Source organism: Erithacus rubecula (genome assembly GCF_903797595.1).
Source record: "Erithacus rubecula genome assembly, chromosome: 2".
NCBI lineage: Eukaryota > Metazoa > Chordata > Aves > Passeriformes > Muscicapidae > Erithacus > Erithacus rubecula.
This window is the reverse complement of record NC_136685.1, coordinates 56,111,052-56,137,223: the sequence shown is the minus strand read 5'-3', so window position 1 is coordinate 56,137,223 and position 26,172 is coordinate 56,111,052. Positions and strand designations below refer to the sequence as shown.

The 26,172-nt window shown below is 38.1% G+C and overlaps 1 protein-coding gene across 1 annotated transcript in view; it reads left to right on the top strand.

Annotated features, from left to right (window-relative positions):
- SYNE1 (spectrin repeat containing nuclear envelope protein 1) overlaps positions 1 to 26,172 on the top strand; it is a 283,485-nt gene that overhangs the window by 218,487 nt on the left and 38,826 nt on the right. The window contains exons 110-128 of the mRNA XM_079330874.1: positions 473 to 669; positions 1,558 to 1,690; positions 2,066 to 2,248; positions 3,066 to 3,216; positions 4,699 to 4,874; positions 5,483 to 5,638; positions 8,466 to 8,621; positions 9,355 to 9,525; positions 11,335 to 11,468; positions 12,845 to 13,049; positions 14,254 to 14,436; positions 15,374 to 15,520; positions 15,983 to 16,137; positions 16,446 to 16,593; positions 20,289 to 20,383; positions 21,375 to 21,609; positions 22,365 to 22,559; positions 24,302 to 24,427; positions 25,176 to 25,331. Coding sequence (XP_079187000.1) covers positions 473 to 669; positions 1,558 to 1,690; positions 2,066 to 2,248; positions 3,066 to 3,216; positions 4,699 to 4,874; positions 5,483 to 5,638; positions 8,466 to 8,621; positions 9,355 to 9,525; positions 11,335 to 11,468; positions 12,845 to 13,049; positions 14,254 to 14,436; positions 15,374 to 15,520; positions 15,983 to 16,137; positions 16,446 to 16,593; positions 20,289 to 20,383; positions 21,375 to 21,609; positions 22,365 to 22,559; positions 24,302 to 24,427; positions 25,176 to 25,331 — 3,102 coding nt within the window. The remainder of the gene's footprint in view (positions 1 to 472; positions 670 to 1,557; positions 1,691 to 2,065; positions 2,249 to 3,065; positions 3,217 to 4,698; positions 4,875 to 5,482; positions 5,639 to 8,465; positions 8,622 to 9,354; positions 9,526 to 11,334; positions 11,469 to 12,844; positions 13,050 to 14,253; positions 14,437 to 15,373; positions 15,521 to 15,982; positions 16,138 to 16,445; positions 16,594 to 20,288; positions 20,384 to 21,374; positions 21,610 to 22,364; positions 22,560 to 24,301; positions 24,428 to 25,175; positions 25,332 to 26,172) is intronic.

Here is a 26,172-nt window from a genome sequence, read left to right as displayed (position 1 = left end):
TAAAAGAGTGAGATGTCCAGAGAGCTGAAGACAGGCATTGGAAGGGCTGAAGAGGGAACCACTGCTAATAATTTTGTATTGGATGTCTTTAATAATGTTCATTGCAGTAGATGACAGGTTTTCAGCAGATGGAAAATTAAGTTCTGGTGTTTTAATCAATTTCTATCAGAAATGGCGTTTCCCCACAAAGATTCTTTTCAAGTATAGAATATCTACATGCAGGAGGAGTTCATCATTAAGGAGGAACCAATAGACATATTGACATGATTGGGTTTGTGGCAACATGTTCAACTTTTGAGCAGATTACCTGCATGATGGTACTCAGGGTGTTCTAGAACTGAAGCAGAGGAAAAATTTGGTATTCTGTGATGACATTGGATATGCAACAAATTGCAGTAAAAGGAAACTAAATGTTGAGAAAGTGTGGCAACAGAGATCTGCAGTTTTCTAACCATCTCCTCTATCATTACAGCACCTGAGATCTAACCTGACTGAATACCAGCCTAAATTATACCAAGTGCTAGATGATGGGAAGAGGCTCCTTTTTTCTGTTAGCTGCTCAGAACTTGAAGGTCAACTGAACCAACTAGGAGAATGCTGGTTAAGTAACACCACCAAAGTCACCAAGGAGCTTCACAGGCTGGAAACAATACTGAAGCACTGGACAAGGTAATGCTGGTGTAATGGTAAATATAAAGTTCTTCACCTGTGCTTTTCAGGTCATAGCCACTTTGGACACAGACATACTTGATTCAGCATTTAAAAGAAAGTACTTTGAGATGTATGTCATAGTTTGACTGCTCTTCTGTTCCTTAGAATTGCTGTTGTACTCTCTTATTTGTAATAAAATATGTAGCAGATCAGAGCTGGTGAGGAAATCAGAAACTGCTTCCTTAGATGATTAATTTAGAAGCCCTGTGTGCATACAGATTGATAAGAAAAGTTGTGTGCTTTGCTGGGTAACGTGAGCAGCCTCAGCATGTTTTAGTGGATGCATTGCAACTTCTGGGGTCTTGTGGGTCGGTGTCATTGCATATATGGAAGGGAGCTTTCACTACTTTACATTCATACTAGTATAAAAGCTTTGTCTATGCTTATGTGTGGACACTCATGTTCTGTTATCTCATTAGTTGGTTGGCATGTGAAATGATATAGAGATGGTTTCTGGAAAAAAAAATAAAATTCTGCTCTGAGATACTTTTTGGTAAAGATTTAGGAAGACTGAGCCTTCCAATGGAAGTAAAAAGTCTTTATGCACATTGGGTGAGGTTACAGCTTGTTCAAAGAGGCTTGGGACCTATTTACTGTCCTTCACTAAACTTTTTTTAAAGGCAAAACTAAGGCCCTGTTAGAAATTGTGAGCATAGTGGCTAAAAGAGTAGCTTCCTGATACCATGCCTGTCTGTAAAATTAAATTACGTTTTTTCTGAAATTTGATAAAAATAACATTTCAAATCTGGTATTCAGTATCTTCCTCTAACACATGGAGGAAGGACTGCTCAGTTGGAGGCAAGAAGTGGAGATGGCTGTTTCAGTCTTCTTTAAACATCTTCCCAGGTATCAGAGTGAATCAAATGAATTGACACAGTGGTTGCAATCTGCAAAGGAGCGACTCGAGTTTTGGAGCCAGCAGTCTTTGACTGTTCCTCAGGAGCTAGAAACAGTTCGAGACCACCTGAACTCCTTTTTGGTAAGTTGTTCATGAATCTGTGACCCCTATTTGTCTCCAATTACAATTAAACAGTTGATTAATCAAATGGTTATACTTCTCAACATTGATGAGTATGTAGGTAAGCTGTTCTTCAGAATGCTGGTGTGTATGCACATTAAGGACTTCTTTGCTACATGCAAGGATTGTAAATCTTGAGGATTCTGAAAACAGAAAATGGTTTTATGACTGCACACAATTTTTGTTGTAACTTATTCTGAAGTATAGCTGGTGAATATTAATAGAAATTACATATTTTAGTGGGAAAGGAGAAAACCTTAACTTTCTGAGATTCTAAAACTCTAAGTAAAATAAAAAAGTAACTAATTATTTCCACATAAATGTTTCTGCTAACAGGAGTTTTCAAAAGAAGTGGATGCTAAATCATCACAGAAATCTTCTGTCCTGAGTACTGGGAACCAACTCCTCAGACTTAAGAAAGTAGATACAGCTGCCTTGCGTGCAGGATTGTCCCACATCGAAACCCAGTGGACAGAGCTTCTCACACAAATCCCAGCAGTACAAGAGAAGCTGCACCAGGTAAAAAAAAACAGCTATGGCCATTGATATCCCAGAAAACAAAGATTATACACTTGGCACTGACTGGTTGCTCCCTTTCTCAATTTGTCCATGTGAGGAAAGATAAGGAAAAGCTTATTCTTGTTGTATTGTGGGAAAGCTTACCCTTAATTTCAAATCCTGCCTGTCTAGTACTCATCAGTCTTAGTTTCAGATTTTCATTGTTACATCAGTTAAATTTTAACCAAAGAATAGGTGACGGTTTTTTTCAACACATTGGTAAGCTTTCTGGAAAAAGGGATTTCACATCTTTGTGCTCTGTTAGCTTTGGGTAGTGGTTTTGTTGAAATTGAGTAGGTTAGGTAAGTTCAAGTCCATGAAAGACAAAGTAGATCTAAAAATATTCTTGATTTTTGCTAGTATGTGTAGGCACAGGAGGCTTTTGGTTGTGTGGTTTTGGGGTTTTAGTGTTATAATACTGAACTTAGGGAATTATACTGGTTAAAAAATTGCCTTAATATATAGTTGCTAGGAGGTTATCAGTGTAAGCTCTTGCTTTAGTTTATAATGCTCTCAGAATAAGTAATAACTTGGTGATTTACAGAGAGAGAGGAAGGGCCACTTAACCAAGTCTGTGATAGCAAACAAAACAATCTGTAGTCCTCTGAATTGTCTTGTGCAAAATATATACATCCACCTAAAAATGTCATAGAACATATATTCTTGAGTAATTAAATGCATGCAAGCAGTACTCTATCACCTGCTAAAACTGTGTTAATGCAAAGCAAGGAATTCTGATCTATCTTCTTCACAAGTTCTAAATCTGTTATCTCAACAGCTCCAAATGGACAAAATTCCTTCTCGTCATGCCATCACTGAAGTCATGAGCTGGATTTCACTGATGGAAAATGTAATTCAGCAGGATGAAGAAAACATAAAAAATGTAGTAGGACAGAAAGCAATTCAGGGTTACGTCCAGAAGTACAAGGTACTGAAAGGCAATATTATTAATTTTTCTTTTAAATTATCTCCATTATTACCACAATTAAATAGATAGAAATATGTAAAATATAAGTGATTTAGGGAAAAAAATATACCAACTTTGTGGAGTGGTTGGTATTGTATGCAAGTTAGAACTGCAAAACATTTGATATTATGGAAAAGAAGCAAAAATTACTTTTACTCTACTGTTTACTTATGGTGGGAATATAATTTTTAATATGCTTACCCTAATTTCTAGGAAAATCCAAAGCAATATGCACATTATTAAACCTTGTTAGTTCTGCCAGAGTGGATGCAGTTCTCCGGGCAGGATCTTGCAGGAGCAGAGCAAAGGGGCAGAATCACCTCCCTTACACTGCTGGCCACCATTCTTTGGAAGTAGCCCACAATGCAGCTGGCCCTCATAAGCCTGTTGGCTTATGTCTAGCTTTTTATCCATGAGAACTCCCAAGTCCTTCTCTGCAGGGCTGCTCTCAATGAGTTCATCTCCCCAACCCAGGTGCAGCAGCTTGCACTTGGACTTCATGAGGTTTTCATGGGCCTAGTTCTCAAGTTTGTCCAGGTTCCCTGGATGGCATCCCATTCTTTAGTTGTATCAACAGCATTGCTCAGCCTCATGTCCTCTGCAGACTTGCTGAGGATACATTTGATCTTACTGTGCCATTGATAAAGGTGTTAAAGAGCACTGGTCCCAAAGTAGAGTCCCAGCACTCATCACTGGTCTTTAGCTGGACACAGAGCCATTGACCAAAGTCCTCTGACTTCATCCATCCAGCCAAATCCCTATCCACAGAGTAGTCCACCCTTCAAACCCATGTATCTCTAATTTGGAGATGACATTTGGGACTGTGTCAAAAGCCTTGCAGAATTCTAGGTAGATGGCATCAGTCAGTGTTCTCTTGTTGACTGGTGCAGTCATTCCATAGAAGGCCTCAGATCGGTTAGGCACAATCTGCCCTTAGTAAAGCTGTTCTGGTATCTTGGATCACGTCCTTGGCTTTTATGTACCTTAACATTGCTTCCATCAGCATCTGTTCCATGATCTTTCCAGATTCAGAAGTGAGCTAACCAGTTAGTAGTTCCCTAGATCTTCCTTTCTTCCCTTTGTAAAGATAGGAGTGATGTTTCCCCTTTTCTAGTCATTGGGTATTTGCCTGACCACCGTGACTTTTCAAATGTAATGGAATGTGGCTTGGCAACATCAGTCATCTCCCTCAGGACCCTGGGATGCATCTCATAAGTCCCATAAACTTGTGCCTATTGAGCTTCATCAAGTGGTGCTGAGCCTGTTCTTAGCTTACAGTGGGAAGGACTTATGTCCCTGGTCAATTGCTAAAATACCCTCTAGTTGAATTGTGATAAACATATAGCTGTTCAACAGTTTTCCTCTGTTTTGCAAGAAAGTAAGAAATTATGGTACTTATGTGCTGCTTTGTTTTTTCCTTTTTTTTTTTTTTTTTTTCCCTTGGGTTTCAAGATAGATTTAAATTGCAAGCAGCTGACTGTCGACTTTGTGAACCAATCAGTGCTACAAATCAGCAGCCAGGATGTTGAAAGTAAACGCAGTGACAAAACTGATTTTGCAGAACAGCTCGGAGCAATGAACAGACGTTGGCAGATCCTGCAAGGCCTGGTAACAGAAAAGGTAAAGGAAAAAACCTAAAGGAAAAAACTGCTCTAGAGTGAACTTTCAAAATTCATAGAACAATAAAATTATAATGGTTGGAAGCCTCTGCAGGTCATCTAGGTCAATCTTCTACTCAAACACAGCTAACTTTACACTTAGATCAGAGGAGACTTGATTATCTGAATCTTGAAAATTTCCAAGGAGATGTTCCACAAACTCTTCTGGGTAGCTGATTCACGCTCACCCACTCTGGTAGGGGACAAGTTTTTGTCCTGTTCCCAATCAGGATTTCCCATGTTGCAACTTGTGACTTACATCTTCTCCTTTTATTGAGTACCTCCCAGAATAGTCTGTCTTCACTTTCCCCATGCCTCCCTATAAGGAGTGGACATCAGAGTGAGATGATTCCTTTGCCCTCTTTTCCCCCAGCAGAATGAAGCCAGGGTAATTATCCATTCTATTAAAAATACGAGATATATTTAAATTTGAATATATATTGTTTTTAAATTCTGAAAGCACTGAATTCCAAGAAGGTACTACTTTACATTGGTCTTCAATGATTTATATAATTGACCCAAGAATAAGGATAATTTTATGAGAAAGTATATACTAATTTTTCTTTGCAGATCCAGCACTTAGAAAGTTTGCAGGAATCCTGGACAGAATATGAAAACAATGTGCAGTGCCTAAAAACTTGGTTTGAAACCCAAGAGAAGAAACTGAAACAGCAACAAAAAATTGGAGACCAGGCTTCAGTGCAGAATGCTTTGAAAGACTGTCAGGTAACATTTACTTAAAAATAAGAGTGTTCTCTTTCCAAGAGTCTGAAACAACACTTGATAAATCCATGTGAAATCTTCATATTGGTGAAGTCAGTGATTCAACTCCCCTTGACTTCAGTAAAGGAAATATTTAATTCCTAAGGTGCAAGGAATAAAACAGAAGGAGTCATAATGTCTCAAAGTTGCTTGATACTCACTGATGTCATCGCTATTTTTATACTGGAAATTTTGAAGCATTTGAGACATACTGAACTAGAAGAATGTCAAAGGAATATATTGTCACATCTGTTTCATCAGTCTTATGGTTTTTTTCTGCCTTTTTGCCATCTTCCCTCCACACCTCACTTTTTCCCATTGTTTTCCATCTCATATGTTCCACCTGACTATTCAGAGAAAATGCGAGAGTCCAAGGAAGATTTATGCTTTCATTCAGAAAGTTGGGAATTGTTTTTTGTTGTTTTTTGTTTTCAAATATTTAACTATAATGTTTAGCATTATTTAATATTAATCAATATTAATATTATTTAATATTTCAGATATTTAACTATGCAGAAAAGGGAAGAGAGTAATGATCATGATGTGCAAAGATGAGATGAGGCAAAGTGCAGCAATACATAATACATGTAATTTCAAAACCACCACAGTTTTTCACATGGAATTCATACAAGGGTGACACAGCAGTGAACTGGGTATCCTAGCAGTTGTCTCTGAACATCTTACTCAGAGTAGCACATATTTAAATATTAAGAAACTTACCTCTGGAGCTGTAAGGCCAGAGTTAAACATTACAGGTGTATAGGCAGAACAGATACTTCTGAATTTATAGACAAGGCCTCCACACAGTATCAGACATCCTATAATTTTTGTTCAAAAGAATTTTGTCCTAACAGATATCATACAATAAATTTCACACCAGATGAAATTAGAACTGTCCAACTGAATGCACAAAGTCTTAGTGCTCTTGTCCCCATAAAAGGGAGTGAGGAAGTGTGTTTATATTCATACGTCTTTCTTGCATGAATTCAATTAATGGGACAAATATACTCTAACATTCTTCTCTTCACAAAGAGAACAGCTGTAAATTCAAATGAAATGTATGAAATAATTTGCTCTATATTCACCAGTATATTAAACCCATCTTTGTATCTGTAAAGGCATATAGGGTAGTTAGGCCAGATATGTTAGAGGTCACATTTTTTTCTGAAATTGTTGACCTAAGTTTTCAATCTGTCTGAAGTGCTTAGTTTTATTCAAATATTTTTATGGTTCCAGCATGATAAACCCATACAACTGAAGCAAGGTTAATTTAACATAACCTGACATAATCAGCAGTCTGTGCTTGGCTAGAGTTCAAAGCTGAATCTGATTTATCACTTCTTTGGTTCCTTTTGGTCAGGAAAGTTAGCAAATACACTTGGGGAGTTAGTTATGAATGGCAAGACTTTGATCAGTAGAGAAACAAATTGTTTAAGAAATAACTGTATCAGACACTCCCAGATATCCGGTTCAACTACTACAAAAGCTGGAGTTTATTTATTAACCAATGTGGGTTGCTGCTATTATAGTGTCATATTAGTAAGTGAACTCAACCATTCTTTCCTGACATAGGTTAGAAAAAATGATGTGTCTTTAATTCAGTTATGAGTATTAAATGATTAATAAAAAAGCCCTTTTCAAAAACAACCAGAAGTATTTGTAGTCTTGGTGTTTGCAACTTTTGCGTATCTTACATTTGGGTTTTTGGAGCAACCTTGTATGAAGTTAAATTACATTTTTTCAGTGCAAAAATCCACTTTTTGGAAACTCAAATTTATTATGTTCAACTTAGAAGTGTTTGTGTTGTAGGCAGCTGTTAAAAAAGGATATATATTACTCTGGCTGTGCTCAGGAACACATGTTGAAGAAATGTGAAATAATACAGAAAAAAAAGGCTGAGAATAAATAGTGCTGTGAAAATGCTCTCAGGAATATGTACATAGACAAAAGTGTGTCATATTTGTGCAGGGATAAATTCTGTTAATAACAAATGTTTGCAAGACTGGGGAGAACTTTGCTCCAAATACTTGCCCAACTATCTACTATGTAAAGTTTCTTATGACATTGCTTTGCATGTTGTGTTTTGGTATTCATTGATATTCAAGATTTATTGAAAATTTGGGGTTTGAGGTTGGCCAGAGTTCTGTTGTTTTCTTTTCTTTCTCAGTTGATCTGTTTCTCTCAGTAAGGAGAGTCTTGCAGAAAATTACAAATAACCTGAGATCACATGGTGTGTTATTTAATATTAGGGGTAACACAAGGTTGCTGTCACCTCACAGTGTGGCTTCTGTATCACACAGACAGGTAAACACAAATCTGTGCTGGCCTGAAGCCTGCAAGCCTTTCTGCCCCACTCTGCTCAGACTCAGTGTTTGTGCTGCCTGAAGCCCCAGAGCTTCCATAGGAGCCCTGCAATCTGCAGGACTTCCTTGGATCTCCCTGCACCATGCTATGAAATTATATAGGTAGTTTCCCAGCTAGAAATGGCTATTTTTAATGAGTTTTTTACTCTTACAAGAGAGCAGAAAATTTTACAGGGGTTTTATGTAGAGGACGTGCTTCTATTTAAATCAACAACAAACGTTTAGACTTTAAAGGGAAGATAAAATATTCAATTAGATTGCTGATGAATTCTGAATGCCTTGAGAATAAAAAGTCAAAATATGCCAGCATGTCTCCTTTTTTTTAAACTAAGGAACTTATGGACATCTTTTCTATGTGAAGTTATTATTTAGCCAATTAAACAAACAAAAATATTCAGATATCTTCTTTTTTTTTTTTTTTTTTTTAGGAATTAGAAGAATCAATAAAAGCAAAGGAAAAAGAAGTAGAGAACGTCGAACAGAGTGGTCTTTCTTTGGTACAAAACAAGAAAGAAGAAGTCTCTTCTGCTGTTATGAATACACTGCAAGAAATTAACCATTCCTGGGCCAATTTGGATCACATGGTAAAAGAATCCGTAAGGGGAAAATCACAGTTCTAGGAATAAGGCATGGAGGAGAGGGAGAATTAACAGCTGCAGCTAGTGGATTTCTTCCATGTTGTAAGGGAGGAGATTCTGTGTCCCTCTTTCCATCTCTCTAGCTATCAATCCCCAGGTTTGTGTGTACACTCCACATAAAATGGGTATAATACTTCCTGTTTCAAGAATACTTTTATTCATTGTAACTGAAGCTTTTTACATGCTTCCTGATATTTAGTGTAAAGGTACCAAATTATCTGTCAAGAATTAACTTTTCAAGCCCACAGGTCTCACAGAGTAAGGAAGAGATCAGCATTAATTTTCAGCATTCAAAGTTTGATCAGCATCAGTCTGCCTTCTCAGGAATGCAGTGTGTTAGTACTAGCCTCTCTGCTGATTTCCATAGGCTGATTTCTTTGCCTTAGGAATATGTGCAGTCTCAAAAAAATTCTTTTGATTTTGCTTTGGACAAAGAAAATGAATTTTGACATCTTTACAGTCCCTTTCATCCAGCCTTTATAAAAAAAGTAGAACTTTATGCTGTTCCCAGTGTAAGCCCAGCTGATGGTTATACAAAATCTTCACTATCCAGCAGATTTAAGATTAGGCATGCAGGACATGAAGGATGTGAGATTCAAAGGAAGAAAATAATTTTAACAAATCCCAAATAGCTTGAATGCTTTTAATTTATTTCTGTGTTTATCCTCCCTCCTCCTAGGTTAGCCAACTGAAGATATTGTTGCAATCTGTTCTTGATCAGTGGAGCATTTACAAAGTGGCTTATGAAGAGCTGAACAATTATCTGACTGAAGCCAGATATTCTTTGTCCCGTTTTTATCTTCTTACTGGTTCTCTGGAAGCTGTGAAAGTCCAAGTTGAGAAACTTCAGGTGAAGAGAGTTAATTTTGTCTGAAATTGCATGGATGCAGATAACTGAAGATTTTGACTGATTTTGGCTTGTAAGAAGTAGAAGTAAAGCCATATTGGCACATTAAAATCACATGACACCAGGAGAATACTTTGTAAACCAGCCACTGCATATTTCATTTTGAAGAAAAATTAATTTGGGATAGTTGTTTTCTGTTTAGATTTTTGATGCCGTTCTTCATAATTTTGAGCCATACCATGAAATTGTTACAAGTTTTTAAATCATGCTAATGGCCATTAAAACTGAAGCTTCTCATTCTACTTCATGAGGCTTCAGAGCTACAGTTGCATGTTGAGATCCCATTTTTAGCCCCCCACCAACCTTGCACTAGATTGATGATCAAAAAAAACTAATGTTCCAGAAGCTGAGACACTCACATATTCAAGTTATTTATCATTGTAAAAAAAGGATAAAAAATATAAGGAGATAAACTTTATAAACTTATAAATTAATAATAATGGAAATAATATAATTTAATAAAATATTCAAATTATGGTTATATTACATAAAAATCCTTTTATTTCAATAAAAATTTTCATCTTTGAAATCAAAAATAAATATGCAAACATTTCCAGATGCCCAAGGTAGAGGAACTTCTGTTGTTCTTGTTATGTTCTTATGTTAGTAAAGCAAATTTAAATTTACATTATCATTTAAATATTTGTGTGATTTGAATCCCAGACATATATAAAGCAAAATTAGCTAGGCATGGACAGCACTTTCAAAACCAGGAGTAGATAAAACAATAGGTACAGAAAATTACTTTTTTGCTGATTAAGATTTTGACTATCAACTGTGGGTGAAATTTGCTGGGCTTTCAAACTGTAATAATATGCATGAAAATATTTAAGTTTAAAAAAAAAGAAAAAAGCACTTTCAGAGAGCCACAGAGTGGGTAAGGTTGGAAGGACCACAGTGGATCATCTGGTTCAACCTCCCTGCTCAAGCAGAGTCACCCCACAGCACATGGCACTGTGTCCAGATGGATTTGAGTGTCTCCAGCGAGGGAGACTCCACAACCTCTCTGGACAATCTGTTCCAGTGCACGGTCACCCGCGCTGTGAAGTTCTTCATCATGTTCAGCTGGAGCCTCCTGTGCATCAGTTTCTGTCCATTGCCTCTTCTCCTAATGCTGGGCACCACCAAGGAGAGCCTGGAAGCATCCTCTTATCCCCTTTATATATTCATGTACAATTATGAGGTCCCCTCTCAGTTGTCTCTTCCTGAGTCTGTTCAGACCCAGCTCCCTCAGCCTTTCTTTGTAAGACAGATGCTCCAGTGCCCTCACCAGCCTCATTTCCCTCTGCTGGACAAAACATAATTCCATGACAGACGCACATCACGGTGTAACTGAAAGAGCAAGGCACTTATTTTCCAAATATGGCTTTCTTTATATTGTTTTTAATCTTGTTATAAACAGGAAAATGTTATTTAGTTAGTTTTCATCCATCTGTTAAGTGTTTTAATCTGGATCAGTCCATGTGCTTACTCATTCTGTACAAAAATTCTTGTTTAGCATTGTTTCTTTTACAAGATTTTTATATTTTGAGAAAATACAAGCTTAAAATTTGCTTTTTGCTATATTTTATATAAAATAAAATAAAATTGATCCAAAAATTTATATTAAGCAACCTATTTATATAAAACACATGAAATCAAGTTTTGATTTATAATCTAATGTAACTGATGCATGCTATTTTGAAATGTTTCTACATCATGAAATTTTATTAACTCATGGTTTTGTTTTGTTTCATTATGATTCTGCTTTAGAGCCTACAAGATGAATTGGAAAAACAAGAGAATAACTTGCAGAAATTTGGTTCTGTGACCAATGAATTGTTGAAAGAATGTCACCCACCAGTGACTGAAACACTTACCAGCACTTTGAAAGAAGTGAATATGAGGTAGAGAATGTCTTTGTGTTAAACTTTAATTTCAGTAGCAAATTTGTATTTATCCATTATCCAGTTTTCCATTATCCCTAATTTTCTTGTATTTTATTATTTTAAGTTCCTGGAGTCATGGGGAGTTTGTTGGAAGAGGCAGGATTATTCCTTTTGCCAAGCACTGGAATAAAACTCTCATTTACTGCTCATAATAAATTAAATACCTTTTCCACTGAGCATTTGGTCATTAATGTCAGTAGTTTCACTCTGTGCTTCACTGCCAACCAAGATTCATACATAGCATACTGAGCTTGAAATTTGAGAACTGTGTCTGAAAATTTCTGTTTGCAGTGTTTCAATGGTTTGCATCAGCTTCCCCAAATTTTAGGTTACTATTTCTAGTTGTGGGAAGGGTATCATAGACAGGAAGATTTAAGCCCCTCACCAGTACCTTGGCTTTCCCAGGTTTGAATTCGGGCAAGAGCTAGTAAAAGGGTTTATTCAGATATAGGAAGGAAGGATCCAGAAGAGAAAAGATAGTTTGATGGAAAGCTGGGAATTTTTTGAAAACAGAATCACACCAAGTTTGTTTTAATCTTTGTTCAGACCTGTCCAAGAAACTGGAAGTGGAAGGAGAGATTATTTAACCCCATTTCCCTAAAGATATCATAGAATTTACCAATCTTAGTGATGGCTGGCAGAATTTTTGCTCCAAAACCTTTGCTTTTCATCATATAATAATAATTGAGAAATATTGTTATTTTCTTTGGTAAGGAAACAATTAGGCAATTTGGTAACTACAAGCACATTTGAGAAAGCATGTGTTCCTGGTTGCTATTAGAGCAAAAAATTCAATGGGCCATTATTATATGAGAGAATTCAATGGGGGAGATTAGATACATAATTGGATAATAGAAATATAAAGATTTTTAATATGTCTGGGAGTATTTTACAAGTGAGTTACACAGAGCTTTATGGCTTTAAATACTGTGTCAGAGGTAGGAAGGAAATGGCAGGAGAAGAAATGGTGTCTTGTTTACAGCTGTTCTGAGCCTCTTAGGCCCTCACAGGAATCTGCTATTGTCAGTGCATGGTTAGTCATGGATGCTTTGTGATGCTGAGGGTACTAAGTGGAAATATCAGGAGGTTCACTACAAACAGTGAGCTGCAGCTCTGACCACCAGCATTAATAAACAGCATCCAAAATGTAGCACAGATCACACACATGGTGACAGCTCAGAACAGCCTGGTTTGAAACACAGATTTCTTGCCTTGGTATTATTTTCACCCAATGTCTATATCTTGATTATTACCAACTTTTTAAAAAGCCAGGAGACCACGGGCAGCAGCAGGGAGAGGGATGGTAGTTGTGTCTGACGCGGTGTGTCCCGCAGGTGGAACAGCCTGCTGCAGGAGGCGGCGGAGCGGCTGCGGGCCAGCAGGGCCCTGCTCCAGCTGTGGCACCGCTACCAGGACTGCCACCAGCACTGCTCCTCCGCCCTCCGCCAGCGAGAGCACCAGACCAGCGAGCTCCTCAGGGCTGCCACCAGCAAAGACATCGCTGATGACGAACTTACCGCTTGGATTCGGGACTGCAATGTATGTTCAGTTAAGCTTTGCAGTTCTTCTCAGCTCTGTGGGCTTAAAAAAATATCTCAAGAGGCTCTCCTTTGCTAAACTCTGTAGTTGGTGCTTTGGAATCCTGTATACTAGCATATTTCATTTTACTGTGCAGCTGAGGCATAGGAGAGACAGCTTTGTCTGCTACCCAAATCTCATGAGTGTCTCTAAATTTTGATCCCTCCATTAGTTGTGAATTTGTTTCAGAAGCTTGTATCTAAAGTCTCTGTCTGGAGAAGGTGGATAAATTAGAGAATTTGATTCAGTCCTAAGTTCTTGCTTAACGGAGGTATTCATGCTTGGGAAACTATCTCTACCAAGTCTTTTGAGTTCCTTATAATAGAAAGAAACTCAAAATCCTTTGAATATATTCCCACCAATCAAGGCTGTTCACATTTTCAGAATGATGGAGATGTCTTTATCTTTCCCTATGGAAGGTCATAATTCACTCTGAAACCTTGAATTTCTTCCTTATTTAAGGTTGTATCTCTGGACAACAGAATAGTTTATCTCCTGTCTGTGCTTACATTTTGATTCTTTTGAGCTTAAATTAATGTTAAGTGTCATTGACCAAAAAGATGAAATGTAAGCAAAATAATTGCAGTGAGAAAAAAAAAAAAACACTTTAGTGTTTAAAAAATAGACACATTCATGATCTATTGGAGCATTTTCTGCCATGGTCAGGCACCATGGACTGGCAATTCAAATGGTTTCGTTCAAATAATTTATTTTCTGATGTCCCTTTCTTTAACAACCATGTTAGGCCATTTACAGAAGTTATTTTTTCAGCCCTCCTGGTAAATCATAGCAGGAAGAAAAGGGAGGCCCACACCTGAATCAATTCACAGTGAGGGTTGCCACTGCTCAGGACCATCATGTCAGTAAATTCAAAAGATTTCTTTCAACAGTTATTGCCTCATCAACAACTCAGGCTTTCCCAAAGGTAGTTGAACTCTATATTTTTTCTGTTCCTTTCAGAACAGGTTCTCTGACATATCTTTTTTATTCTTCTAGCCATACAGAATGTAACTGGAAAGTCTGATATTGAAATGCAGTAGTAAATATAAATTTTCCTTACAGTGCCTGAGTTCAGTCATTTCATTCTTTTTTTAAATCAGGGGATGATGACACCACCAGAGTGTCAGGTTAACTATTCATGCCCTTATTCAATGCATTGCTACAGGATGTACTCATGGATTTGAAAACAGCCCGGGAGTCTCTGGTTGTTCTTCAGGAACTGGGGGAGGAGCTAAAAAGCCAGGTGGAGGCTTCAGCAGCAGCAGCCATACAGTCTGATCATCTCTCTCTGAACCAGAATCTGTCAGCCCTAGAGCAGGCTCTCCGCAAGCAGCAGGCTGCACTTCAGGTATGCAGACAGTGCTTACAGTCCTCAAATGTGATCATCCTGGAAACACATAAATTAGCTAAATCTACCTGGGGCCAAATCTGAGAGTAGAAAATATGCTCAAGTTCAGCAAAGAGACCTTGTAAGAAGGTACACATTCTGGGAAAAGGGTAGCAAACCTCATGCAGAAGAGCATCTGTCTGGAATGCCAAGGTGGCCATGTTTTCAGCACACAATAGTGCTAACAGCTGGATCCACAGCTACTGCTCCCCTGCAGACAGCCACTCTTGCCACCTATTTCTTCAACAGTAGAAGAAATGAGAGATTCTGAATATTGTGTAGAATTGATTTTTTGCCATTCCTATTGATGTCAGTGACCAGACTGACACCTACCATTTGTGTCAAATTCTATTTAGTAGATGTAGCCAAATTTCTTGTGGGACTAAAGAGCAAAAAAGGAGTGGAAGAATGTATTCCATAGGAAACTATTTGGATGAAAAAGCCACAAAGGTATCAGCTTCTGTTTGAAAGAAAAGAGGATTTACTCAAGAAATCCAGCAGTGTCTGGGATGTGCTTTTAGTATCACTGTACTGTGAGGAGACCAAACACATGAAAGGTTTTTAATTTAAAATAACAGTAGGAGTTACTAGTTTTCTCTGCTTGCTATACATTAAACAGAGGATTTTCTTTCATAAAAAGAAAGTTATAAAAGTTCATCTGTTTCAGGGTAAGGAGACATTTATGCACTTGTCTGAAATGTTGTCTTTGCTATGATCAAAAATCCAGATCTAACCTAAAAAAAAATCTAATTCCAGTCTGCAAGCAAAGCAGCAGATACAATTACTCCTAGCCAATTCAGCTGTTTGCAAGTCTATAGTGAAAATAAACAGGAATGTAATGTCAATAAGGAGGCTGTGAAGCCAAAGTTATTAAACTGTGGATCCTTTTTTATTCAAGGCTGGAGTTCTGGACTATCAAACCTTTGCCAAGAACCTAGAAGTCCTTGAGACCTGGATAACAGAAGCAGAAGAAACATTGAAAGAGCAGGATCCCAGTCACTCATCAGATGTCTTGACAATACAGAGTAGAATGGAGCAACTCAAGGTGACAAATAAATGAAGGAAGTGTTGGGGTTTTTCTTCTGTTGCCCTGATTATTTGTAGTGCAGGGTATGCACAGATCTCATACATGCATTCCATAGGTGTTAAAGGGACTATCATTCATGAAAAGTGCAAGACTGAGAACTTGGAGTTTGATGGCAGTCAAGGAATGACTGTCATGTTGTCCCTGAGTAAAGTCAAACTGTTGAAAATGAAAATAACAGATCAAAATGGGGATGGAAACTGTAGCAGTTTTTGAAGATTCCTTTTGTCTTGTTTTCTCCGAGTTATTTTTTAATTTATTCAATTTCTGTCTCAGGTTTTCTTCCCTGGCATAGAGATTGCTTACCACTTGGTGGCAACCAAGGCCATTCTAAATTTAACTAAGTCCTAGTTCATAGTTTTCAAGTCAATAATAATGTAATTTCTGAACTTCCAAGTTTATCACTTTTATTGTTTGTTGCAGAGTCAAATGCTGAAGTTCAGCAGCATGGCCCCTGATTTGGACCGTCTCAATGAGCTGGGTTACAGGCTTCCTCTGAATGATAAGGAAATCAAAAGGATGCAGAACCTGAACAGACATTGGTCTCTGATCTCATCTCAGACTACAGAGAGATTCAGGTGTGGATAAATAAAGATTGTTTTGCAGTTTTCTACAAGTTAGAAAGTATGCCTTTTGCAGAATATAGAAATATTTCAGGTACTTTATTGACCAAAGTTCATTTTCTTTGGTGTAGCTTATAAGTGAAGAGCAAAGCCATTGAGTGGAGATGCTTGTTTTCCCACAAATTAACAAGATTTGAAATGACTAGGGCTACTACTATTCTAAGTATTGACTAGATAAATTCAGTGAGGTAGCTAAGTGGGAAAGGTGTTGCCATCTAATTTGGAATTACATGAATCCATCTCTCTTTCTTTCTTTCTTTCAGTAAGTTGCAGTCTTTCTTGCTGCAGCAGCAGACCTTCTTGGAGAAATGTGGGACTTGGATGGATTTATTAGTTCAGACTGAGCAGAAGTTGGCAGTAGAGGTTTCAGGAAACTACCAAAGGCTTTTAGAGCAACAGAGGGAACACGAGGCAAGTAATCATGTACATTTTATGCATCACTAAAACACATGCTGTTTATACATAGAAGAAATTCACATTATTTTTTGAATGATAAAATACCATGTCTTGAATTATATTTGTGTACACCATATGAGGAAAACTTAAAAACAGGAGCATGCAAATAAGTCAATAATGATCACTATGGAGGAGGACTTGAGTGTCTCTGTCTCATAATGCATCACTATGCCTATGAGTGTGTCTCCTACGTTTAGTCTACTTCAGATTAGTTTGCATCAAGGAAACCAAAACTCATTTAAAAAGCTAACAATTCTCATGTTGTTTCGCTCTTTGCCTTCACTCATAACTGGAGAAAATCTCTATTCTGATTGTGTTTATTTTTTACTAAATTATCAATGCATATGGCTTTTGAAAAGCATTTTAAAGGAATTATTTTGTGTCAAGTACTAAGTTATAATTCACCATGGGGCCGCCATTTGATAACGTTTCCTTGGAGAACAAACTGATTTGATCTTTGCTGCATGCTGGAGTCATTTGTTTGTAACAAATCAAGAGCTAGCACAGCTTTTGCTTCAGGGAAAAACTGATTCAGAGCTTTTACTAGTACTAGATTCAGAGTTTATGATTCCTCTGAAGTCAAGTGGTGCACATTTTTTTTCCACCCATATTGTTACTGCCAAGAATCCTGGTAAAGATCAAGTAAAAGAAGTCAATTTTCATACCAGAGCTCCCATGTGGCCCCAGTAGTTTCAGTTCCCACAACTTTTTCAGCTGACCTTCCCCTAGAGTCAGGCCAGATTACAGGAAGAGTTATGTCCTTCCCCCTCTCCTGCCTTATATCTCACAGCACAGTGTTTGAATGAGTGTCTGATAGCAAAAAGTAATCCACAACCATTTTTAGCATATGTTTGCCTTAGCATCTAACTGCCTTTGCTTTCACAAATGTCTTTCATTTAATTTCCTTTCATTGCTGCCAGCATTAACTAGACAGTCTCTGTAAGTTTAAACATCTCAGGTCTTTGAGATTTGAATGTCCAGAAATCATTACTAAGTGAATAATTTCCTACTGTTGTTTTGTCTAGTCATAGCTATAATTATTTGAAGGGAGTTATGGCAATCTTCTTGCATTCATTTGTCTTGAGATCTCAGATTAATTTCCTGAAACTTTGATCTGCCCAGATGAACATTATTTAAGCCCTTTTTTTGACACTGTAAGCCCTTTTTTTGACTCAGAATTCAGATGATTAATATCTGTTTTTCTAAATATTGCAGTCTATCCTTAAAAAAGTAACCCACTTCTATTTTTTTAAACTTTATTTTTGGATTTTTTTATAATCAAAATGTATTCATTACGAAATGTCATTTTCAGTGCTTCCTGATAGTCACTAAGAATTTTCTTTCCATTCCTTGTGGCTGAAAGGGTCAAATCTCAACTTCTTGAGATGCATTTTCACAATGTTTTGCTTTGTATTTTTGAAAATAATGAGAAAATACTCTGTTTCCACCTGAATTCCTAGAGTAGATATTGAAATGCATCCAATTCTATTACTGCCTTTCCAGTGACTCATAACTTTTACTGGTCTTTACCTGAAGATGACCCCAACCACTTCAGTGTCCTTATTTAGAAATACCTTCCTGCTGGAGTTTCCAAGGTGGAGATGATATCTTTTTCAGACATCATGTGCAAACATTGGCTTCTGCATCAATGTACCAGGACAATCTTGCAATCACTGTTGCAGGGTTCTCCAGTACATGGGACAGTGCTTGGGACTCCTGTGCAGTGGGAATGCACTGAGACAAGCACTTGAGAGAGTGCTGGCAGGGGAAGGGGAAGGAAGTTCCTTGCCAACTCAATTACTGATTTTTTTCCCAGTGTGCTGGTGTTGTTTGTTTTAACACTTTCCCTCCTTTCTCCCCATTTGAACTCCTGTTTCTGTGGTTCATACATATGGGTATAAATTTGGGTGACAAGTGGTCCCAGGTGAGGAAGTATTCCTCTTAGGTACAGGGTCTAAATATGGAAAGGAAGTGGATGGTGGCCAAAATATCTCTACTTTTGTGTAGGGCTTGAACACATCCACTCTAAGCAGTTTCTTATGCTTGATAAGCTCTTTTTTCAGCTGTCCTCCTAAAAATTTATTAAACTTTTTCCTTTTGAAGGAATTGGTTTTGCTGGTTTTTAGTTTTTTTCTTCTTTTTCAAATTTTTGGGGGTATTGAGTGAAAGGAGGGTGGGAAAGGTTGGGGTTTTTGGGCAGGGGACTTGTTTAACCAGTTGCAGCCAGTTGTGTTCTGTTTAGTCTTGATCTTCAACAATGCTGGTAAATGCTGTTACCTCCTGTGCTTCATGTCCCCTAACTCGACAAAAATAGATGAGACAGAAAGTAAATTGTTTGCCTTTTTGCTCAGCTTTCTGAAATTCTCAGTGCCACACTGTTGTGGTTTCATTCATGAGATGATAATAATAGCATTCAGTTTCCCTCTGATTCAGGCTCAGTCAATGATAAGTGCCAAGGTATTCAAAGAACAGTATCAAATATTACCATAAAGAAATCCAACAACACTATTTCTTTCTATGAGAAATTGTATGACCTGAGTTGCACTTCAGAGTAAACTCAGTCATTCAGAGAGGCAAAATCTTATTTTGAAAAATTACTGCATCATCCAAAAGACCTAGACTTCATACAGTGTGCTTGAGGGATTTAATGTGCATGTGCCAGTGGATGTTCTGCTGGCAGGAGCAGATGCAGAGACTGGTACAATCACAGTTTGTGCTGAGGGGATGCCATATAACAGGAGTGGAGAGTAGTGGCTCTTAGTTCAGGCAAGGGTGAACTTCTACCAACTGTAAATCACTAGCAAAAGAAAAAGAAATCACAAACTTCATACCAGCATACTTTTTCTTTGAATCTCTCTGTAAACCTTTTGAACATGAAGTGGATCCAGTGATGCCTGAGTATACTTTCTTTAACACAAAAATATTCCTGAAGAACCTTATGTAAAGACATGGTCCCTTACTAAAAGGAAAGATGTTTTTAAAATAAATTTAAGTAGTAGTTGCACTTGAGTTATGTTTGCTTAAGTAGTAATTAGTCAATTTTTTGTGTTAAGTAACATTAAGTAATATGAGGGTTTTAAAATTATTTTGAAAGTTTATTATGCCATTATTATTTGTGGGGGAAATTGTAAAATAAATATGAAAACTTGGAAGAAGTGGAAAATTGTTTTCTACCTCCTATACATAGCTGTCTATTTCTTTTAAAGCTCTATTGCCAATGCAAAAGTCTATTACAAGTGTATATAACATTATCATCATATGTCTGTGTAACAAAGCAAAAGATTATGAAATTCTTAAACATGTCAAAAAATGAGAAGTGCCCTTTCTGTCCAAGCAAAAAACACCCTCTCTGGATTTTGTTGTAAATTATAATATCAATCACATAACTGTACTCAGAAACATAAAATCTAGCTCCTGTTGATATAATTTAGCTTTATAATATTGGTCTTGAGGAACAAGTAATAATTACTAGAAGCAGAAATTACCTCAAAAATGAGATCTTGCAATATGTTTGCAGTATGTCATGACAAAACTCCCATGGAACTAATCTGAAATAATATTAAATACATGAAAATTCATTTTCATCAGTGCATACAGACAGAATTAAAATGTAAGATCTTGTTTTAACATCCTTGTCTCCCGTACAACAGCTGTTCCAGGCAGAGATGTTCAGCCGCCAGCAGATTTTGCATTCGATTATCTCTGATGGGCAGCACCTCCTAGAACAAGGACAGGTGGATGACAGGTAGACATTGCTGTATTGTAGCTGCTCCTGGTTCTGTGAAGTTTTACTTAGACTGGTGGGAAACTTCCAAACAGAGAAGGTAGCAGATGGCAGTGTTCAGATCATGCTCTTCTGAAGTGCAAGTTATTGTGGTTAAGCTGTTAATTACCCAGACCTTAGGACATTGTCCTTTAGAATGCTGTGGGGCATGTGAATGTATTTGGGAATACAACAACCTTCTGAGGCTGCTTCTCTGACAAAAATTTGTCTTGAAATATCAAGCGTATTACATATTTATCTATTCTGATGTATTCTCAAAATGTCACTTTCATCAGAGGAGCCTGCAGTGACACATTTAGTGTCACTACATTTGATTTATGCTACCTGTGCATTTGCCTCTACCAGGAGGATTTCCTACTGCCATTTAAGAACACCTGCAGCCTTAATGTGATGAAATAGGAATTTACTGTTGACTGTGATTTTATTTTAAATGCTTGTGATCAAATTAATGAAAATTAGTGGAACACCAGTGGCTTCACACTTGTGCATATGCATTGACTTTGCTAAGGTTATCATAGTGCAAAGATGAACTGTTTTATTGGAATGTGAGAATTTTATTAATGCTGTGTGTATCTTAATGCTTGCTTTGAAGTCAGTAGTAAATCTGGGGGTGAATTATGAAATCTCCATGATTCACTATGAATTTGACTAATCCAAACTGGCAAAATCTGTGGATTTTTTTGTGTATTTCTGGGAAGAAGGTAGAAGAGTTTTGGATTTTAAGGATTTGGGGTTTTAAGGTCTCAATACTTGGATCCCTTTAACTTCCATAGTATGTAAAGTGTGAAGTACTTATCCTCAGTCAGCCTTCACGAGACTTCAGTGCTTTTCTTTTAGTGTTTTGTAACTGGCTGACAGACACCTTCCTTTTCACTTCAGTTTGTTTCATCAAGCGAATATATCAAAGTATGAAGGTTCCCATGTGCTTTTATGATTTCTCTATTTGTGATAGGGATGAATTCAATCTGAATCTGACTCTTCTGAGTAACCAGTGGCAAGGAGTGATTCGCCGGGCGCAGCAGATGCGGGGGATCATCGACAGCCGCATTCACCAGTGGCAGCGCTACAGGGAGATGGCAGAGAAGCTGCGCAAGTGGCTGCTGGAGATGTCCTGTCAGCCAGTAACTGAGCTGGGCAGTGCTCCCATCCCACTGCAGCAAGCAAGAGTGCTGCTGGATGAAGTGCAGGTATGCCCAGCGTGTTTGAAGTACAAGGAAAAAATCCCTGCCTTTTTCACAGTCTTCACCATTTAAAACGCTCCTTTTAATGTCTTAGATTCAGCCTGTCTGCTCTGCCAGTCCTGTTTTTGAACTGTAATAACATGAGAAGTGTGATGCAGGCAAAGGTGGAGTTCATAAAGAGCATGAAAGAGAATTTATTGAGCCCTTGCTCTCAAGCCATGTTTGCTTCTGTTTTTGCTTTCAGCCAGTGTCACACTGAAATGGTCTTGAAAAGATAGAGATGACCTGCTTGAGGAATGTATGCTAGATAACAAGGATTCCTTGAGTGTCCATCTTCATGAGAGATTAGCAGTAAGCAGCTTGGTGTCTTCACTTCAAGCTTTTTAGCTGGAAGATGGATATAATAATAATAATAATAATAATAATAATAATAATAATAATAATAATAATAATAACAACCCTTATAAACATAACAGGCTCTGAAATCTTTCTCTTTAAGAGCAATTGAGATACTGACATTAATGGGGAGAAAGGAGTCTTTCATGTCTTCATCTTCTTGGAGAAATTTTCTGCAAGTCTGCTGCAGTAAATGTTTATGAAAATGTAAAAGTATTTGGTAAAGTATTTGGACTGTAGCTCATGCATAAGATGGGATATGCAACCAATCAAAGTATGGGCTTGAGAGTGAATTACTGAATTGTAATTAAGTGCTAATTGTAATTAAATGGACTAAGCTGACAGAAAACTATTAATATTTTCAGCTTAAAGAGAAAGTTCTCTTAAGGCAGCAAGGGAGTTACATCCTCACTGTGGAGGCTGGGAAGCAACTGCTGCTCTCTGCTGAGAGTGGAGCTGAGGCAGTCCTGCAGGCAGAGCTTACTGAAATCCAGGAGCACTGGAAGATAGTTAGCACTCAACTGGAGCAACACAAGAAACAGCTTGCTTTGCTGCTAAAGGTAAATGTGCCATTTCTTCTGTACTTCTTCAGCAAGTTTGTGGTTTCTCTCTGTGACCCCTGGTGGAGGAAAACATTCTCAGTGGACAAACACAAATACAGAATTGCATATACAGTACATGAACTATTTCCCTTTATCACCTCTGAAACTGGGAGTGCATATCAGCTGGTATATTGTAACTGATATTTCCAGAATACTGCCAATAAAGTATATCCATACCACTCCTATTTTCAAAATAGAGCAAAAATTTATTTTATTTTGCACAATTTTTTTTCAATTTTTACATGTATTTGTAATTGGGCTTGAGTGGCAGAGTTTTTCTAGGTGGCAGCTGCAGGGATGACTTCTGTGAGAAGCTGCCAGAAGCTGATGGAGCCAGTGCCAGCTGGGCTCATAATGGACCCACTTCTGGCCAAGGCTGAGCCCAATAGTGACAGTGGTAGTGCCTCGGGGATAACACAGTTAAGAAGATGGAAAAAAAATATTTACTGTGCAGGAGCAATTCCATCTAGAGGGAGGAGTGAGACAATGGGACAGCAGCAACTTTGCAGACACCAAGGTCAGTGGGGAGGAGGTGCTCCAGGTGCTGGAGCAGAGATTGCACTGCAGCTCATGGCAGAGATGTGGAGCTCTATGTTGGAACAGAAATCTACCTGCAACCCGTGGAGGTCCATAGGGAAGCTGAGATCAACCCACAGCCCATGGAGGACCCACACCAGAGCAAGGTGGATGCCCAAAGGAATGTGTGACCCCATGGAAAGCCCACCCTAGGGCCATGTTGCCGGCAGGTCCTCTGATTCCATACCAAACCCTTGTTGGAGTCGGTTCCTGAGAGTCTGGAACAAATCCATGGAAGGGACTCTAGATAGAGTAGTTAGTGAAGAACTGCAGCCCATGAAGAGCTCATGGGAAAGCTTATGGAGGATTCTCTCCCATGGGAGGGAATGCCAGAGCAGGGGAAGAGTGATAAGAACATCACAGGCTGTTGTCACACAAGGTTCTATTGTTTGATATGGCTAATTCTTCATCAAGGTGAACATGAAATACTGGCATAGACTGGGAAAAAAAAGGAAGGAGAGAAATACAAAGGCAGTGGTAGAAGGAGAATATCTTGAAACAGTAGACTTAGTTTCAATACAGTTCAAGTTTCAATACAGGTTCTGTGTTTTCTAGTATCACACAACTGGCATTCTTTGGCTTACTAGGGATCTTTTTGTCTTAATATGAGACTTTGACCAGCAGGTGAGGCAGGTAAAACCATATTGTCATTTGATATGGTAAGTTTGCATTGAACACATAAAAAATTTTGGAAGCTATACAAACACTAAATCAGAGTCTAGCTGCTAGAATCCTGATTTAAAGAAGATACTAGTTTTCCCAACCATTTTTTTTCTCCAATGCACCTGAATGAAGCTCTTGTCAAAGAATAGTGGTGTGTTTAATACTGGCATTCAAGAAAGGAAGTGGAAAATTAATTTTGCCAGGGAGAGACTTTGCTGAAAAGATGGAGTTGGATCTAGACAGAATTCTAATAACAGAAGACCTTGTGTGTTTCTACTAACAGAGACCTACACACAAAAAGAAAAATAAACCAAAAAAAAAAAAAAACCCAAAAAAAAAACCTCTGAGACTTTTAGTATTATTTAGAGGGAGTTTTCAGGGCATGTTATTTTTAGTCAGATCAACTGACATTAACTATAACACAGATCAGAACTGACGTCTAATAAACATTCTGCTTTCAGGACTGGGAAAAATGTGAAAAGGGCATAGGAGACTCCCTGGAGAAGCTAAGATCATTCAAAAAAAAGCTTTCTCAGCCATTGCCAGATCACCATGACGAGTTGCATGCAGAGCAGATTCGTTGCAAGGTGAAACACTCCTCTCTTGATTGTTGTCTTGTCTTTGCCTGCCTTTGTGCAGTGACCTCTTCTGTTGTTAACCGGGTTCATATTACTGATGATGCAAACCAGTCAGCCTCCCCCATGACAAGAAACTATCTATGTAACATATGGACACCATAATACAAGAGTGATCTCACCATAATGCAAATCCTCCAGAGTAATTACAGATCTGATCAAAGTGATACCAGAACAGGGTCTGAAAAATACTGTAGAAGGGTGCATTTTTATTACCGAAATTCTAAACTCAAATTTAAACTTCATGGTATCTAAGTGTCTGGTTTAGTGCTTTTTGCTTGAGGTGAAGAGTCTAGGGCATTTTAGACTGCACTTCCAGGCTATATATTTGCATTTTGGAAGTGGATTACTAACTTGAAAATATTTTCAGTGCAGAGAGGTCCAAACCAGTACTTGAACTTCCTAGATACCTTTAAACTTCAGAGAGCTGAGTAGTATCTTAGTTTGCAGCTTCTTGTTATAAGGATGATGTTTCATTCTCTGCTGGGGAGTTAAAATGATCATAACTCTGAAAATATTAGTACATTTGGGGTTGATGCTTTGTTTTCTCTTTGTGATGGGGCTGAAACACTCTGATGACACAGTGGGTCTGCTCAGATGTGACTTAAATCAGTGGCTAACACTGCTTGTCTGTTTCATCAGCATGCTCAGATTTTTTTGTTAGCAAACTGGTCCTTTTTCCTTGTTTTCTTCTTTTAAGGAGCTGGAGAATGCTGTTGAAGGCTGGACAGATGACCTTGCACAGCTCTCCCTGCTGAAGGAGACCCTGTCTGTGCATATCAGCGCAGATGATATCTCAATCCTGAGTGAGCGAATAGAGCTCCTGCACAGGCAGTGGGAGGAGCTGTGCCACCAGGCAAGTACAGCACTGAGCACTGGTGGGAGCAGTCTTCAGGCTACCAAAGTGTTGGGAGAAAAACTGAATCCAGGTGTCAGCTTTTAGAAAAAATTCATGTAGACAGACCTATATTCAAAAGTGAATTATTTCTGGATCCAGGGAAATATCCATTGAAATATTCCTTCAGTTACTGCTAGTGCTTCTAGATCTCTTAAACTTTGTAATGGCTGTGAGGTCATATTTAAACAGCCTTGAAAAATGAGCAGAAGTGTCACATCATGAGCTGTTGGACTTGGCATGGCTGGCTGGGAAAAAAACACAGAAATAATGCAGTTATCCTTTGCTTTGGTGGTAGACCTGTGCTCAGAAAGGATGTCCCCCCCCCACTCAACATTGCCTTACTGTACTTTCAGTCCTGCAGATGGCTTCTCCTTCTTCAGACCTCAGATCTGCATTTCTTTTAGTCTGAGGGTGCCTTGCCTGCCTGCAAAATGAGCTGAGGAGTATTGTTTAGTTCTTTCAGGTGTATCACACTGTTAGTGTGCTTCTGGCCTCTGATTTGCACCCCATGTAGTGGAGTCTTCCTTACCCAGCTTTTCAGATTATCCTGATGTCTTTCTGTGATTCGGTAGAGATTGCAGTCCAGATATGCTGGAGCTAACTTGAAACAGTTACCTCATGTAAAGTACCTGTGAAGATTTCACAAACACCCCCAAAGTAGGAAAAATGCTTCACAGTTACCAGCACAGAACTTGTTATGAGTTAGTTTCATTTGAATGAGCAAATGTAGACACATCTAAATTATGATTCAGTCATTGCTTGTATGTCTATGGTAAAAGAAGGAGCCAAGTAAAGAAGT